This window comes from Cibotium barometz, chromosome 19 (genome assembly GCF_041138505.1).
Source record: "Cibotium barometz isolate CiBa-2024 chromosome 19, ASM4113850v1, whole genome shotgun sequence".
NCBI classification, from domain to species: Eukaryota; Viridiplantae; Streptophyta; class Polypodiopsida; order Cyatheales; family Cibotiaceae; genus Cibotium; species Cibotium barometz.
In genome coordinates, this window is record NC_141064.1 from 39,291,770 (window position 1) to 39,308,327 (window position 16,558).

A 16,558-nucleotide genomic window follows, 5' to 3' on the forward strand; every position below is an offset into this window, starting at 1 on the left:
GTTACTGCTCTTGGGTTAAAGTCCGAGGAGATGGGTATGGATTTTCATGCAGATGTCGCCAAAGAGGTTACCATCATAGAGAAGCTTCATATACAGATTCAGGGCTATTTGGACCATGAAGACTTTGTGGTAGCACTGCTTACAGGATGCGATGTGATACTTGGGATGCCCTGGCATTATTGTTGTCGATCCCAAGATTTTGCATAAGGAGAAGAAAGTGAATTTTTCTCATAGGGATAGGGAAATTTGCATAGATGCAGGTACCACTAGGTGTACCATACCAATTGTAAGCAATATTTCCATTTTTAAAGCAATAAAGAAATCAGCTTGTTCTTACTTGGTTTTTGTACGGGTTAATGTTGAACGTGATTCTATGACTCCCATAGATCAGGGCAAGATTAACTTTCAAAGTGAGTGTTGATTACTTTGCTAATACCTTACTTGGACGGTTACCTCCAAAGAGGCCAGAGGATCATTGTATTGTTATAATCCCTAGTAGCTCCCCTCCTAACCGGCCTCCATATAGAATAAGTGAGGTCCAACAAGAGGAAATTGGACGTAGGTGAATCTAAACAAGTAATACTGGAGAGCAGTAAGGAGAAGAGCTCGGTCGAATTAACCCTTTCTCAAGAAGGTCATTCACCTGAGTCATAATTTCCTTCTGTTGGACCGCACTTACTCTGTAGCGAGGCCAGTTAGGAGGGGAGCTACCTGGGATTATAACAATACAATGATCCTCTGGCCTCTCTCAAGGTAACCATCCAGATAAGGTGTCAGCAAAGTAATCAACATACTCACTTAGAAAGTTAATCTTGTCCTAATTTATGGGAGTCAAAAAATCATGCTCAACATTATCCCATACAAAAACCAAGTAAGAATAAGCTGATTTCTTTATTGCTTTAGAAATGGAAATATGGCTTACAATTGGTATGGTACTCCTAGAGGTACCTGCATCTATTCAAATTTCCCTACCCCTATGAGAAAAATTCACTTTCTTCTCCTTATGCAAAATCTTGGGATCCAAATGATAATGCTAGGGCATCTCAAGTATCACATCACATCTTGTAAGCGGTGCTACCAAAAATTCTTCATGGTCTAAATAGCCCTAAATCTATATAATGATGGTAACCTCTTTGTCCTCAAAGGCGGCATCTACATGAAAATCCATACCCATCTCCTCGAGCTTTAACCCAAGAGCAGTAGCCATCTGAATAGATATGAAATTATCTGTAGAGGCATTATCAAAAAGAAACAAGGCAGTTTGATCCTTCAATTTACCCCAAGCTTTGCATAAAAGTCTACTCTTAGGTTCATGTGCAGTATTCCCCTGTACATTAGGTATGACATTTACACTTGGTTTTGCATCCCGCACATTAGACTTCTTGGCGCATTGAGACTTCATATGATCCTTGCTGCCACATAAAAAACATGTTCCCTCTTTCATAAATTCATAAATATGGTGTCTGGACAACTTGGTATCATCCTTCTTGCTCCCCAACTTCTTTTCAAAGCCCCCTTTTACATCCTTTGATTCATTAGCCACAAATTTAGGTGGCTGTCCACCCTTTTCCTGCTGATTTTCAGTTCGGAATTTTCCTTTGTAAGAGCTGAATTCTTGCCTTTTTGAAGTACCCTTCATAGTTCATAACATTTGCGTTTGCTTCATGAATCAAACATTTGCAAACGTTTGCAACATACACGTTTGAAACTCGTATTTCATACGTGCTTTTTTTTTTTATAAATGTTTTTCTAAAGTTTTACGTTTTTTGAAAGTTGTTACGTTTTTTTTATCGAAAATCAGTCCACGCAATGAGCATTTATGTAACTTGTAAGTTGTAACTTTGTAAGTTTTTATAATGGAGCTTGGAGAGCTTGAGTTTACAATGTATATTTGTATCTATTTGTCTAAATCTCGTCCTTTCTATGAGGTATTATATTGGTCACGTATGTTACTCGGCCTAGGCCTGAAACATACTCGAAACATTCTTACATACTCGAATGCATATGCGTTTGCTAAACGTATGTTATGAACTATGGTACCCTTGCCATACAGTTCCTCCAAAACAGTGGCTGAATATATCAGCTCTTGTAAGTGTTGTGAGGATAGATTGCCAAATCATACTATATACATTGGAAAGGTCTCATGAGTAACATGCCACATCATCACCAATTTGGGGACTTCTTGACTTCTGGATGATTCGATGCAGTCCCGACTCAAACTTCCTTTTCTTCTCATCCTCACTGATAGTCATGAAGGGTGCGACCTTGAGAAGAACTTGCCAGAAGGGTGCGACCTTGAGAAGAACTTGCCAGAAATTTGAAACATATGAAGAAACGAATAGAACTGAGAACCATCACAATACTCTAAGGGTTTCCTTGAGGTGGAGCAGATATAGGTTGTGCCTGGGCTTCAACACAGCTTCAAGGGAAGTAAAACGATTGGCGTTAAGTGTTGTATTGGGCTTGTTTGGAGAGCGGCTGAATTGCACAATCGTGTGGATAGTTGTGAAACTAAGGAACAATTGGTGATTGTGTAAGCCCAGGTTGGTGACCAAGGGCTTGGTTTCACGGGACAACAGTTGGTGACTGCTTTGGCCTTGGTTGGTGACCAAGGGTTGGATTTATTTGGAGTCTGGACAGTAGTTGGTGACTGCTTTGGTCTTGGTTGGTGACCAAGGATTTGTTTTCTCTATTGGGTAGTTGGTGACTGCCTTGCTCTGATTGGTGACTGAGAGCTTGAATTGTTTGTTTTCCACAGATTTGGATAAATCTGGTGTGGGCTGAGGAGCAGAACTCCCGGGCACCCGCATCTTGTATAAGAGAACACTCTGCTGGTAATAAAGATACATCGGGGGGGGGGGGGGGGGGGGGGGGGAGGGGGTAATGGCAGGCCCAACTTCAGGCCCTAGTGCTATGTCATGTGCAAGATTATCTTATGTGGTTGCATGATGTGTATGTGATTTATGATGTCTGTGAACAGATGTATTGATTCATGCACATGTTGTGATGGATGTTGAATGTATGCTGTGATTTGAGCCATTGGTTTTCTGTATTACATAGCCCGCTATGTGACATCGGGACTCAATATCAATTGGCTCTCAATTTAGAACCAGGCCACTACATTATACAGGATGGTTGGTTGTTTTTCAAGAACCGTCTGTGTACTAAAAGAAAAGCGCCAAGACCTTCTCCACAATGCCCATGTTTCTCTTGTTGGAGGTCATCAAGGTATCAACAGTACCTTGGAGAAGCTAGAGAGGTCATTCTATTGGTCTAAGATACAACAGGATGTCTAGCAACACGTCCAATCATGTCAAATATGTCAAAAGGTGAAAGTTTTGTTAGACATCATCTCCTTGTTGTTGGCTTCCTGTTTGGTGTCCTATTTTAGCCTCTAGGACTGATCATGTTAGCTAGAGGGGCTGGTCACCCCTCACTTATTTTACCCATATTTTATCCCCATTTTATGGAGTCTTGGACACTTTTTATCCTAGTCATGGAGGATTTTTCCCTAGTCGTGAGGTAGTCAGCTGCCTACTTCTGGGCATATATATAGCCAGCATACCCTCACTCCTTATTCATTGCTTAGCATTGTTTGTTGCAGTCCCTCACATACCAGGCCTTCTCCCCTCTTGCTCGGGACATGTATTCTTGGTTGATGATATTGAGAGCAGGTCTATACTTGTGTTTCCTCTCCATCTTTCTCTCACTCTCTCTCTTGTGTCTCCACTTTCCCTTCTTCTGCTGTGCATTCTATCATGGTATCAAAGCGCCGGTGAAGATCAGTGTTGGATGCTCCCTCCTCTCCCTCCTTAGGTGGTTAGATCTGCGTTTTTCAGCAGGTGGACAGATCTGCGTTTTTTTTTTCTCAGGTTGCTCCTGGTCGCCTGCCACTTCCAGGTGCTTCTCCATTGCAGCCCATGGTCTTCTTTCATCGGTTTGACCTTTGAGAACCCCTTTCACACTTGTTTTCTGCTCTGTTTTTAGGGCTGTGGCACCTAGAGTGCTGTGTTTTTCTACAGGTGGTTGTCATCAGCAGATTGCAGCGTTTTTCAGCATCTTCCCCCTTGTAGTGTGAGCCGCCTGTTATGTGCATGACAACAGCAACATCTTTGCTGTTTTTTTTTTCTCCTACAGGTTTGTTGACTCTGTTTGCTACTCTGAGGCTTGGTGGTACCATATATCTTCTGCTTTTCCAGATTCAGCCCTATCTCCTACCCCAAATACTTTTGCGTTTTCAGATTTGCAGTCATGGTTGCTGTGTTTTTCTGACCTGATCCTACTGGTAGCTCTACCCTCACCTAGGCTCCTTCCGTTGGACCCAAAGGTACCTTCTCTTCAGCGTTTTTCCTCATGAGGTGTGGACACTGTTTGGCCTGAATTTTCAGGTTTGCAGCCCCCTGTTGGTGCTGCGTTTTCTTCTCCAATGGACACAGATCACTTGCAGAGGGGGTGTTTTGTGTGGATTGTGGCTTTGGTAGCAGTTTGGTACTTGAGGACACTGAATTTCTGGTTTCAGTCAGCATTTTGCTGATTTTAGAGCATCTATACCTGTGTTTTGTTCATGGCCTTCACACTTACCCGATTTCTTCATGTTCCTTGCCTTCAGTTGGTGGTGGAGTGCTATCGTTTGCTGGACAGCAGTGTTTTGTCTGCGTTTTTGCTTCCCACAGGAGTTTTCTACACTCAAAGGGGGCCCATCTCCAGCTTCTTCACTTGAGGATCAGTTTCGGGAGCTGTTTTGTATCTGTGGAGACTTTCTTCTGTGACAAGAGTTTACAGATTTTGGAGGAGAGTAGTGATCTTTTCAGAGATCTTGAGTAGAGTTTATTTTTTGTCCGAGCCTATGTTTTGTCATGTGCACACACATGTACATGCTTATCTCACAGGCTAACCCTAAGGAGGTAACAAGATAAAGAAGATCAGAATAGAACCAGATTTTTGGAGCATATACTGTTAAGCATCTTGTGGAAGGACACAGGGGCTGTCGGCCAAGGAATATTCTTATCAGCTACAGCATTTATGAGATTTATTTGTCCACGAGCTAGCCGACCAGCAGTCGGCCAATCCATGAGGTGTTCTCAAGCCTATATAAGGCTTCTGTGCTCATTGTTTCATTCATTCAACTCTTTTTTGAGTTGGGTCTAGACATAGGACTAGAGTTAGGGTTTTCTACCTTTTCCAGAAGGCAGCCCATGGCTGCAAGGATTTATGTACGTTTTTGTACCATATGAAATACTGAATTTCCAACTCTCTCTCTCTCTCTCTCTCTCTCTCTCTCTCTCTTCTGTCTGTGTTTTTGCATCAACATGTTCTAGATGGTGTTTAGGGCTGAGTCAGCAAGGCTAAACCCTGTTTCAGTCCCATATGAAGGTGTACAGGTCCAAGGTACAGGAAAGTGCACAGGTACGAGGCCCAAGGCGTGGCCAATTATCCACAGCTAGCCGACAGGTCTACTGCTAGCCGACTGGTGGGAGCAAGTCGTGGGCATGCTATGAGGGCTGTCGGCTGTTTTTCAGGGCCGACTGGCTGCCTGGGGCCATATGAAATGGCCCCTTGCCCCCCACATTCCACATCTTGTATTCCGGGATTTTCTTGTGTATATATATAGCAGAGTTATACGCTTCTCTCTCTCTCTCTCTCTCTCTCTCTCTCTCTCTCTCTCTCTCTCTCTCTCTCTCGTTTCTGCGTTTTTTTGCTGTGCACTTGCTCTAGGTGTTTTCAGATCTTGTCTTCATCTCCGCTGCATATTCTGACATGGTATCAGAGCTCTAGGCTCTTGGAAGATCTTGGGAACTGTGTGAGCAAGAGGGGGACTATTTGTAGTGCTGATTGGAGGACTGTTTTGGTCCGTACGGGAAGAGGAGAAGCAAGCAAAAGGCAGGCAGTGTTGCTGGACAACCACTTGCAGGTTTAGTTCTTCATTTTTTCCCACCCACCCTCCCTTTTCAGTTACACCCCCGCAATGGCACATTTACTTGAGATGGCTGAGAAGCACGTGAAGATCCCAACACTCCCCACATTCCCGATGGACCATCAGTTGGAAGGGAACAACTACGGCATATGGAAGGTAATGATGGAATCTGTTTTGGAGTCTTATGACCTTGCTGATTTCATTGTTGTTGGGGTTCCATGGCCGGAGTTAGAGGAAGGGGAGTTACCTTCTATTCGGAAGGAACGGGAGGCACAGGCACAGTTATGGGATCGTGTCAATGCCAGAGTCCGTTCTTTCATCTTCCTCAATTGCACACCACAGGTGATCAACCACATAAAGCATATGACACTGGCCAAAGATATTTGACAGCATTTGGCTTCTCTCTACAACAGGGTGTCACCCATGAAGAGAATCTCCTTCGAAGTTCAGATGCGGGTGATGAATCCTACAAAGTCGTCGACAATGCAGTAGCACATCAACAAGCTGCAAGCTCTTCAGCAGGAAGTTCTCCATGCAGGGAAAGAGAGATCATTAGAGGATATGGCCATAACGTTGCAGTCACATTTGCCCTCTGAGTACTCAGCCTTTTACTCTTCGTTGATTACCAGTGGCAAGCTCAACACCATCACATGGGAGGAGCTTGTGCCCATGGTCTTGGACCAGGAAGAGCGATTCACGAACCCTCCACAGGGCGGAGGTTCTGAGGTCTTAACTAGCCAACAATCGAAAGGCCAAAATAACAACAACAAGGGCAAAGGGACGGCTTCATCGGAGAAGTCTTCCGAGAAGAAGCCCGCCGACTCAGACCGATAGAAACTGAAGGCTGAGAGGACCTGTAATGATTGTGGCGAGAAAGGCCACTATTGGAGGAAGAGTCCTAAGCGGAGCACCGAGAAGGGTGCAGAATCCTCAGCAACAAACGTGAAGACTCCAGCTTTTGTGCACCTAGAGGTTATGGACACCGGTGTTTCATCTTCTTCGTGCAGGGAGGAGGTTGGAGGACTCTCCGCTATGGATACTCGGGAGTGGATTCTAGACAGTGGTGCTTCCAGGCACGTGACTCCTTCCTGCACGACTTTACAAGATCTTTGCAGGTATTCTGGACACATCCTTATTGGGGATACATCCACTATCCCAGTTCATAGTGAGGGCAGGTTGGAGATAGTTCCTGATGGGCAGAGGGGGTAAGCATTCCTCCCAAGTGTTGTATGTTCCATCACATGGTTTTCATATGTTGTCAGTGCATCAGGTTTGCAAGGCTGGCATACAGGTGGAGTTTGATGAGCATTTTGTTGCTCTCCGGGACAAAGCAACAGGCCAAGTAGTTTGGGAAGGCGGAGTGGAGAATGGAGTTTACAACTTTCAAAACTCTCTCTTCCATGTCCTTAGTTTTGTGAAGAGTGGCAGTCTCGTAATGGCCACTTAAGTGTGGATACGCTGCAGGTGCAAGCTTTCCCGGACCAGATGGTGGATGGCTTGCCAGATGATGGCAGCAGTTGGCAGGAACTTTCCAGTACAGATGTTGGTAGTTCTTGTGTTCGTAAGTGAGACGAAACTTTACAGGTAGCCTATGCTCTGATGTCTTGTAGCATTCGGGACAAAGAAACTCCTGTAATTGAGGAAGCTCTTTCCACGGGGACCTATTGGAAGGCCAGGCATGTGGCAGTTGATTACTTGCAAGAGGAGGTGGATGTTGCACATTCTCCAGGCTTTGTGGTTCCAGATTCCAGAGGGGGTAGTTTACAGGTTTTCGAAGGCCTCGAGTGGTCTTCAGCAAGTTTCCAAGACTTAGCATCCCACCATAACAGTTGTTGATCCTTGTGAGCAATATGATGCCTCCGTGACTCGGAAGCAGAATGGTTCATTGTCTTGGTTGATGCATACCAGATTGGACGGGAGCTTCCTGATGAGGAAGTTGAGCTCATATTTGCAGAGGACTCTTTGGGACGCAAGATTGCAGATCTTGCGGTATCTGCAGGGTACAAAGGATCTTGGACTCTTTTACACAGGAGGGGGATTGATGGATGGAGTCAGACTCCGAAGTTGGAGTGACTCAGATTGGGAGGAGATCCAAACACGAGGAGATCCACATCAGGCTACAGTTCTTCCCTCGGCTCAGGAGCGGTTTCAGAGGCAGCCAACTATTGCCTTGTCATCGACAGAGGCAGAGTACCGGGCTGCTTGTGGTGCTGCTTGCGAGGTTGTGTGGCAACGGAGGTTGCTTGGCTAGATTGGATTTCCACAAAAGGAGCCCACAGTCATCCAGTGCGATAACTAGAGCTGTATTGCTATTGCTCGGAACCCGGTCTTCCATGCCCGGACAAAGCACATAGAGATACAATATCACTTTGTTCGTGAGAAGATCTTGGTTGGTGACATCTTGCTTCTTTATTGTTCGACGGAGGACAATGCGGCGGACCTCTTCACGAAGTCTCTATTTCAGGCTATGCTCCGACTGTGCAAAATCCTCCACGCCTCAACAAATGAGCCTCAGAGTCAATCTTCCTCCCTCCACGAGATGAAGAACTAGCAGGAGATCTACATTTATCAGCAGGTCCTTTCTTCGAGCGATGAGCGGCAGCAAAAGCTCTTGCATTTTCACCTCTACACGATGAAGAGCAGCGTTTTCAGCAAATTGTCACCCGATGAGATGAAAAACAACATATGCCTTTGCGTTTTCAGCCCTGCATGATGAACAACAGCACACAACTTCACCCAAGCTCCGTATGCCTATGCAGTGTGCACACAGTCAACTCTGCTTTGGCAGCAAAAACGCAACTCCAAGAAGGCACCAACAGCAGCGAACCAAGCAAGAACTCGCGTGAATTGCAGTAAGACTACACACGCACAGCTCTACATGCGTTTGCAACAACGCTACAGCACGAGATGAATAGGAGTCGATTCTTCGTGTTAAAGAGCAGCAACACACACGAAGACGATTCAAAGCCAAAGCTCTGATACCATGCTAGAAAACGCGAGGTCGATGGGAGAGAAGAGGGGGAGAGAAACATTTGATTACATGAACACACATTCTTGCACAAAAGAGAGAGAATGTTTATTGCGTTATCAGCCTTTTGTGCTAGGGCCAATGTGGACACTAGCAAACTATGGCACAAGAGGTTTGGGCACGTGAGCTATGTAGTCTTGAAAAACATGCAAAAGTCTAAGATTGTGGCGAATCTACTTTCAGAGACGTCAAATGCATGTAAAGCTTGTATGATGGGCAAGCAACATCGACGACCCTTTCTGCAAAAGAGCAACACCAAAGCAAAATCTCCTCTAGAATTCATACATGGCAATCTTTATGGTAAGATGCCTATCACTTATCTTGGTGATTCTTTCTATTTTTTGTTACTAATTAATGACTTCAGAAGGAAGATGTGGGTGTATTTTCTTCTAATAAGACAAATGCTTTTGGAAAGTTTAAGTTATGGCAAAAGTTGGTCAAGAATAAGAGAGGAAAGAAAGATGTTTCAAGCTCCTCGAGAACCACGTGGGATGCCAAAAGCAGAAAGTGTATCTTCTTACGGTACAGTACAGAGTCAAGGGGTTGCCGACTATACGACCCTAAGCCAAGGAGGATCGGGGTTAGCCATGATGTGGTATTCATGGGACAGCCCCATAAGGTGGAGGAGGAGGCTCTGTCTAGGCACGCCTTTTAGGTCTCCAAGGCCCACTACTGGTGGGACTATTTAGTTGACGTTAAGCTTCTTCTGCTTGGAACTTCAATCACATTTCTTCCATGGCTTTTGCATGTTCCTACTATTGTCACTTGCACTCCATCGCAAGGGCGAGTCATCACTAGGGTAGGGTGCTCAACTACAGATGTGACGCAAGTGCCACCACGACTTGAAATCATTAAATACCTAGATGAATCTAGGAACATGCCCAAATTCACCTTTTAGGAACGTGCATGTTATATACTCATGGTAGTCAACCCACAAGACTATATAACTATCAACTCCATTATGCATAGAATGGACTAGATACTACGACATCCCCACTAACGCCATCAGTGCCCAATAGTGGGTGTAGAACTCTGTATCAAGATATGCTCTCACACACGCACTCCATGTAGGCATATGCTCACTTATGGTAGTGCTATGTGTGAACATGGCTTAACCAAGGGCACTTTTTCCCATGTGGTTTTTCCCCTTGGATATCAAGTGTGAAAGGACACTCTATCCATATAACTTTTGTACTTCTATATTATATGGATGCGACACACATGCAAGGGTTGACTTGCATTTTGTGGCTACCACACATTTGGTGTTTTGGCTCTCTCTCTCTCTCTCTCTCTCTCTCTCTCTCTCTCTCTCTCTCATTTCTGTGTGAGCTTCTTCTTCCTGCACCTAACCCTAATTTGCAAGAAACATTGGTGTGTGTAAGTGTGTGAGTCCACCAACAATTGGTATCAGAGCTGCAGCTACCGCTGTTTTTTCCCCGTCGCCTGTGGATTTCCGTCGCCTTCCGTCCGGCTAACAGTCCGTTGGCCCAGTCTCTCAACCGCCGCCCACGTTTGCAGGAACAATTGCTCAACATTGATGAGGTTATCCCAGACAGACAGTTGGTCACCAACACTCTTCATTCTTTACCACCTTCCTACTTGGGCTTTCACACCTCTCTCAACCTCTCTATGAGAGGAGGTGGTGACCCCGTCACTTTTGAAGAGCTGGTGTGTTTACTCTTGCAGGAAGAGCAAACAAGAGCAAACCTATCTAGCAACCATGGTGGAGAAAAGGCATTTACAGCCAAGGATAAGGGTAAAGCAAAGAGCTTTAAGCATGGGGGACAACAGTCTAGTAAGGCTGGTCACGGACAGCCCTCTTCTGGTGGTGAAAAGTCTAACAAAGGGGATGCAAACAAGCCTAAAAAGAAGGGCAAATGTCACTACTGCCATAAGCCTGGCCACTACATCAATGAATGTAGAAAGCAGATTGCAAAAGAGAAAAAGAAAGATGCAGGCACTGCAGTAGCAGACTCTTCTGATGACAAAGCACAACAATCGGCTAATGTAATTCAGGAAGAGTACACTTTTTTGGTCACATGCACTAGTGACACACCAAATGCTTCAAACAATGATATATCTTGCATTGCATTTGACAGACAGGATGTATCATGGTATTTTGATAGTGGTGCTTCGAGCCACATCACTTCATGCAAAGATGTATTTCAGCACTTGGTTTATGCTTCAAATGGCCGCATTGTATCATGTGCAGATCATACCACATATCCAGTAAAGGAATTGGCAATGTCATACTTGTTGCAGTCAATGGTGCCAATATATGTATGAAAAATGTGTTGTATATTCCAGGGATAAAGAAAAATCTGCTCTCCGTCTCAACCATAAACGACCAAGGTTTAAAGGTTGAATTTGAAGATGGGAAGTGTTTGGTAAAAGACCCATCAAAGGGTTATGAAATAGTCACTTCTGGAACACGATACAAAGGCTTGTATAAGCTGGACAGCTATGACAAGCATACTTATGATGCAAATACAGTGGCTGCCCACACTCCTGCTATGCATGATGCAGAGCTATGGCATGCTCGTTTTGGGCATGTAAATTTTCGGAGTTTGATGCTTTTGCAGAAGCATCATATGGTTGATAATATGCCGCCTCTTGAGTTTCCAACAAGACATGTATGTGAGGGGTGTATTCTGGGAAAGATGCATCGAAAACCATTCCCCAAGGATGGAGCTGTTAGAGCTAAAAGTAAATTACAGCTCATACACAGTGATGTATGTGGTCCAATGCGGACACCATCCATAGGGGGGCATCTTTATTTCGTCACATTGGAAGAAGTAGAAGATCTTGTCAGGGAAGAGCAAACAGCCATAGACACAGCCAAGTCGGTGCCAAGATGGTTGCTGAAAACTTTGCAAGAAAGCAAACTTGCAACTCCACTCGTAAGTAGAACAAGGGCTAGTTCCAGCCATACATTGAATATGCATCACGGGGAGTCTGCATTAGCCATGGGTGGTCTCTTTGATTCAGAAGAGCCTTCTTCTTATGAAGAAGCACATGAGAACGAGCATTGGGTGCAAGCTATGCAAGATGAAATCTCTTCTATCATGAAGAACAATACTTGGGATCTTGTGGACTTGCCGAAAGGCAAGCATGTCATTGGAACAAAGTGGGTGTACAAAGTCAAAAGGAAGTCTGATGGTACTATTGACAGGTATAAAGCAAGACTTGTGGCTAAAGGCTACTCTCAGAAAAAGGGAATAGATTATGAGGAGACTTTTGCTCCTACTTCGAGAATGACAACAATAAGATCAGTGATTGCATTGGTTGCACATAAAGGATGGAAAGTGCATCAATTGGACATCAAAACTGCATTCTTAAATGGGGATTTACAGGAGGAAGTATATGCCATTGGTTTTGTAGTTCCTGGTGAGGATCATAAAGTATGCAAGTGACACAAAGCATTATATGGGTTAAAACAAGCTCCAAGAGATTGGTATGGTAAAATACATGCTCATCTAACAAGCCAAGGTTATGTGAATAGTCGAGCTGAAAGCACATTGTATGTGAAGAAAACTAGTGCAGATATTCTTCACATTGTATGTGAAGAAAACTAGTGCAGATATTCTCATAGTCATCTTGTATGTAGATGACATGCTCATTACAAGGACTAGCAAAGCACAAATTTCAGATTTCAAAGCTGATTTCAAAGCTGAATTTGATATGTCGGATTTGGGGCCTTTACACTACAGTTTCTGCATACAGATGATGGCATTGTTATGCAGCAAACTAAGTACATAAAAAGTTTGCTAAAAAGGTTTCACATGGATGAATTTAAGTCCATTTCTACTCCAATAGAACCAGGTGTACGGCTTACTATGCATGATATTGGAGAGCCTTTTGAGGCCGGCATTTACAGCCACGCAGTGGGATGCCTCATTTACTTGTGTAACACAAGGCCTGACATATCTTTTGGGGTGTCTTTGTTGAGCAAATTCACGCACAGCCTAGGCACAAAGCATTGGCAAGCAATCAAACGCATTTTTCGTTATCTTCGGGGTACCCTGGATCTTGGTTTGTTCTATCCCAGGGGGGGCAGCTTGCAGCTTTATGCATACAGACTACAGTGATTCAGATTGGGCTGGTGATTATGATACCAAGCAATCCACCAGTGGGAATTGTTTTTTCCTTAGCAATTCATGCATATCTTGGTTGAGCAAAAAGCAACCCACTGTTGCCACATCTATTTGCGAGGCTGAGTACAGGGCAGTCTTCACAGCTACAGTAGATTGTGTATGGTTAAGGAGATTATTGGCTGATCTTCGTGAGTGTCAGCAGACACCCACCACCATTCTCACTGGTAGCCAGAGTGCTATGGCCGTGGCACGAAATCCAGTATTTCATGCACGTACCAAGCACATTGAGATTCATTATCACTATGTCAGAGAGAGGTTACATGCAGGGGAGATCAATTTATCTTACTGCCCTACAAAGAATATTGTTGCTCATCTATTCACAAAGGCTTTACCTCGAGAGAAGTTTGAAGCTTCCCGCAAAGCTTTGGGCTTATTCTCATAAGACAGTGATTTGCTACCTTGTACAGGTTCAAACTTTCACTACACGGGGGATTTGTACGCCTATGCTCACTTATGGTAGTATTGTGTGTGAACAGGGCTTAACCAAGGACACTTTTTCCCATGTGGTTTTTCCCCTTGGATATCAAGTGTGAAAGGACACTCTATCCATATAACTTTTGTACTTCTAAATTATATGCATGTGACACACATGCAAGGGTTTACTTGCATTTTGTGGCTACCACACATTTGGTGTTTTGGCTCTCTCTCTCTCTCTCTCTCTCTCTCTCTCTCTCTCTCTCTCTCTCTCTCTCATTTCTGTGGGAGCTTCTTCTTCCTGCACCTAACCCTAATCTGCAGGAAACATTGGTGTGTGTGAGTGTGTGAGTCCACCAACACTCCACACACACACATGAGCATATATTGACACAAAGCCCTTCGTACTGAGTTTTTGTCAAACCTCCAGAGATGCAAGGCTGACTCAGCCATCATGAAGCCTAGCACTAAGGGAAGTAGCAAATAGAAAGAATTAGTACAACAAATAAGTGGTTGATAGGGCAAATGCACCGCTAAAGATAGAAAGAATAAGCACAATATCAACTGGCATTGTTTGGAAATTGGCATGCTGCCATATCATTACCTACCAATGAGTATATGTGAGAGTGTGTATACTATCATCTCAGTTTGGTGAGTGTCTCCACAGCATAGGTACGGGAAAAGGTCCGAAACGGCTATTTTTGAGGTAGGTAGGGGACGAAGTCTGAAACACCGAAACGCTTCGGTAACCCCGAAACGGCTGCTTGGAACGTTTCAGCTTGCAGTTCCCACAACACCACACGTTTTGGAGATCTTTCCACCCAAATCAACATGAACTAGTAAAAAAGTGTCACACTACAACAACTAATATCCATGTTATTCTCCTTTTATTCTTATAAACCATAAAATTCATGTCATAATGGGATCACATGTGCGTACAAACAATCATGAACTTTCAACCCCTCCCCTCCCTTTGTTGACATGGCATTTCCATTTCCGTTTCGGCTCTCCTCGAAATTTTTGTTACCATATCCGTTTCCGTTTCCAATTCCATTTCCCCGTTTCCCTCAACTATGCTCCACAGAGGAAGACGATTCTTCCTAGGCCATGTGGTCTACAGTCTCCAATTGCTACCTCAAAATTGAGAGGCTCACTAGTCTTTCCAAAGTGCAAGTAAACCATCCACACTAGAGAATATAGTGGGCAGCTCTTGCACTTTTGCTTGGAGTTGAAAGGGGAAACTAGCTGCATGCTCGGTCAATTTTCATGGTTTTTGGTGAAACTACCTCTGTGACTTTTGCCCATCAAAGGAACGTAAGTGCCATGCTGCCCAGCTTCTGCCTGCGTATTGCTGCATATTCATGCTCCAAGATGGCCTGCGTTGCGCCTTGCTGGCCCTTACTGACCCCTCCTCCTTTTAGAAATGCTCATCTTTCCTCCCATCGTTACGGCACATTGCTGGGCTATGGTGTACATTCAACAATGTGACTTAACATGCCACCTTGTCCAGGGGCCGATGCTACACTCCACATGTTATGATGGTTTCACGCCATCCACAAACTTACTCATCCTAAAAATGTGTTTTGTCTAGCATGAGCTTATACACGGCTGAAGACTCGCTAAACTTATTGATGCTGCATAGACACAGCTTGAGCCCTTATACAAAGCTTTTAGAACGCATCAATGCACCTTCAACCTTCACTAACGCATCGATGCACCCTTAAGCTAGGCTTATGCACATAAATGAACCATAAACAAGACTTCAATCTTTACTACACGCATTGATGCACCCTTGAATAAGGCTTAAGCCTTTACAAAGCCCATGGATAAAACGAGCCTTCACTAAACGCTGACACAAGGATTTCGCCTTCACTAAGCGCATAGATGCACCATAAATCTTCACTAAACGCATTAGGCTTCGGGTTTCACTAAAAGCATTGATGCACCATTAACAATCAATTCAATACGTCAGATTAGGGATGGACCTGCTGAGAGCTGAGCGGCTGAGAAATTCTGCGCAGGATTTCGACCATGGGAACCAGGAAGGCAAGGGTTTTGCCAGAGCCTGTGGCAGCGTCCACCGCGACATCCTTGTAGTTACAGAGAAGGGGGATAGTGGCGGCCTGCACCGGGGTAGCCAGGCGAAACCCTAAAGAATCCAAAGCCTGCAGGGTGAACTCTGACAGAGGAGGCTGAAGCTCGCAAAACGGGATTCGGCTCAGCACACCCCTTGCATCATCACCTCCTCCTCCTCCTCCTCCTTTTGCTGGTGAAGATGACGCTTTCATAGCCACCGGTAGACAAAAACCCTTCTGTCTGTGTATCGAACGACAGCTTAGGGTGTTTAAGTACTTGGCTGAAACCCACGAAAAAGTTTGCATCAATCACGCGCGCGTCTAACAGTTCTATATAGACTGTGACCATGCCCATACACCATTCAGCGCTGATGTGTTTGCTGACTAAGGCCCAACAACCACAGTTCAAGTTCTAGACGTAGCAGTCCGCCCACATCGTGGACACGAACCAACGCACCACAAACAAGATGACGCATGGCAGACGGTTTCATTTCTCCTACCATGCGCACATCTTGCAACCAATGTGCAAGACACCTTTTTCATGGGCATGCCCACAGTTTGTAAAGGGTTGTGTCACCAAGCAAGTGTATCAAAAAAGTGCCTACCCACAGCTCTCAACCTTTTTCATGGGCAGGCTCGTAGTCTGTAAACACTCTTAGAATGTATTCCGTTTTTACCTTGGGTAGCCTAAAATCGCTGTAAAAAAGCACGAAAGTAGAGAGATCAAATTCGGCCTTTTTTTATCTAAAATCTTTTTTTCAAAGCAACTGGGTAAAACGTGGCAGTCAAATTCAACCTTTTCTTAATCTGAAATCTTTTTTTCGTTGCAAAAAAGCACAAAAGTATAGAGCTCCACGTGCTAGTCAAATTCAGCCTTTTTTTATCTAAAATCTTTTTTTTAAAGCAACTAGGTAAAACGTGGTAGTCAAATTCGACCTTTTTTTATTTAAAATCTGAAATCGTTTTTTCACTG

General features: G+C 44.3%; 1 protein-coding gene across 4 annotated transcripts in view; it reads right to left on the reverse strand.

Moving 5' to 3' along the window:
• Positions 1-16,037, reverse strand: part of LOC147628567 (DEAD-box ATP-dependent RNA helicase 18-like) — a 65,994-nt gene extending 49,957 nt beyond the window's left edge. For all 4 annotated transcript variants that reach the window (XM_086813766.1, XM_086813768.1, XM_086813765.1 and 1 more), the window contains exon 1: positions 15,496-16,037. In XM_086813766.1, coding sequence (XP_086669892.1) covers positions 15,496-15,891 — 396 coding nt within the window. In that variant the 5' untranslated portion in view covers positions 15,892-16,037. The remainder of the gene's footprint in view (positions 1-15,495) is intronic.
• Positions 16,038-16,558: the final 521 nt, after the last annotated feature.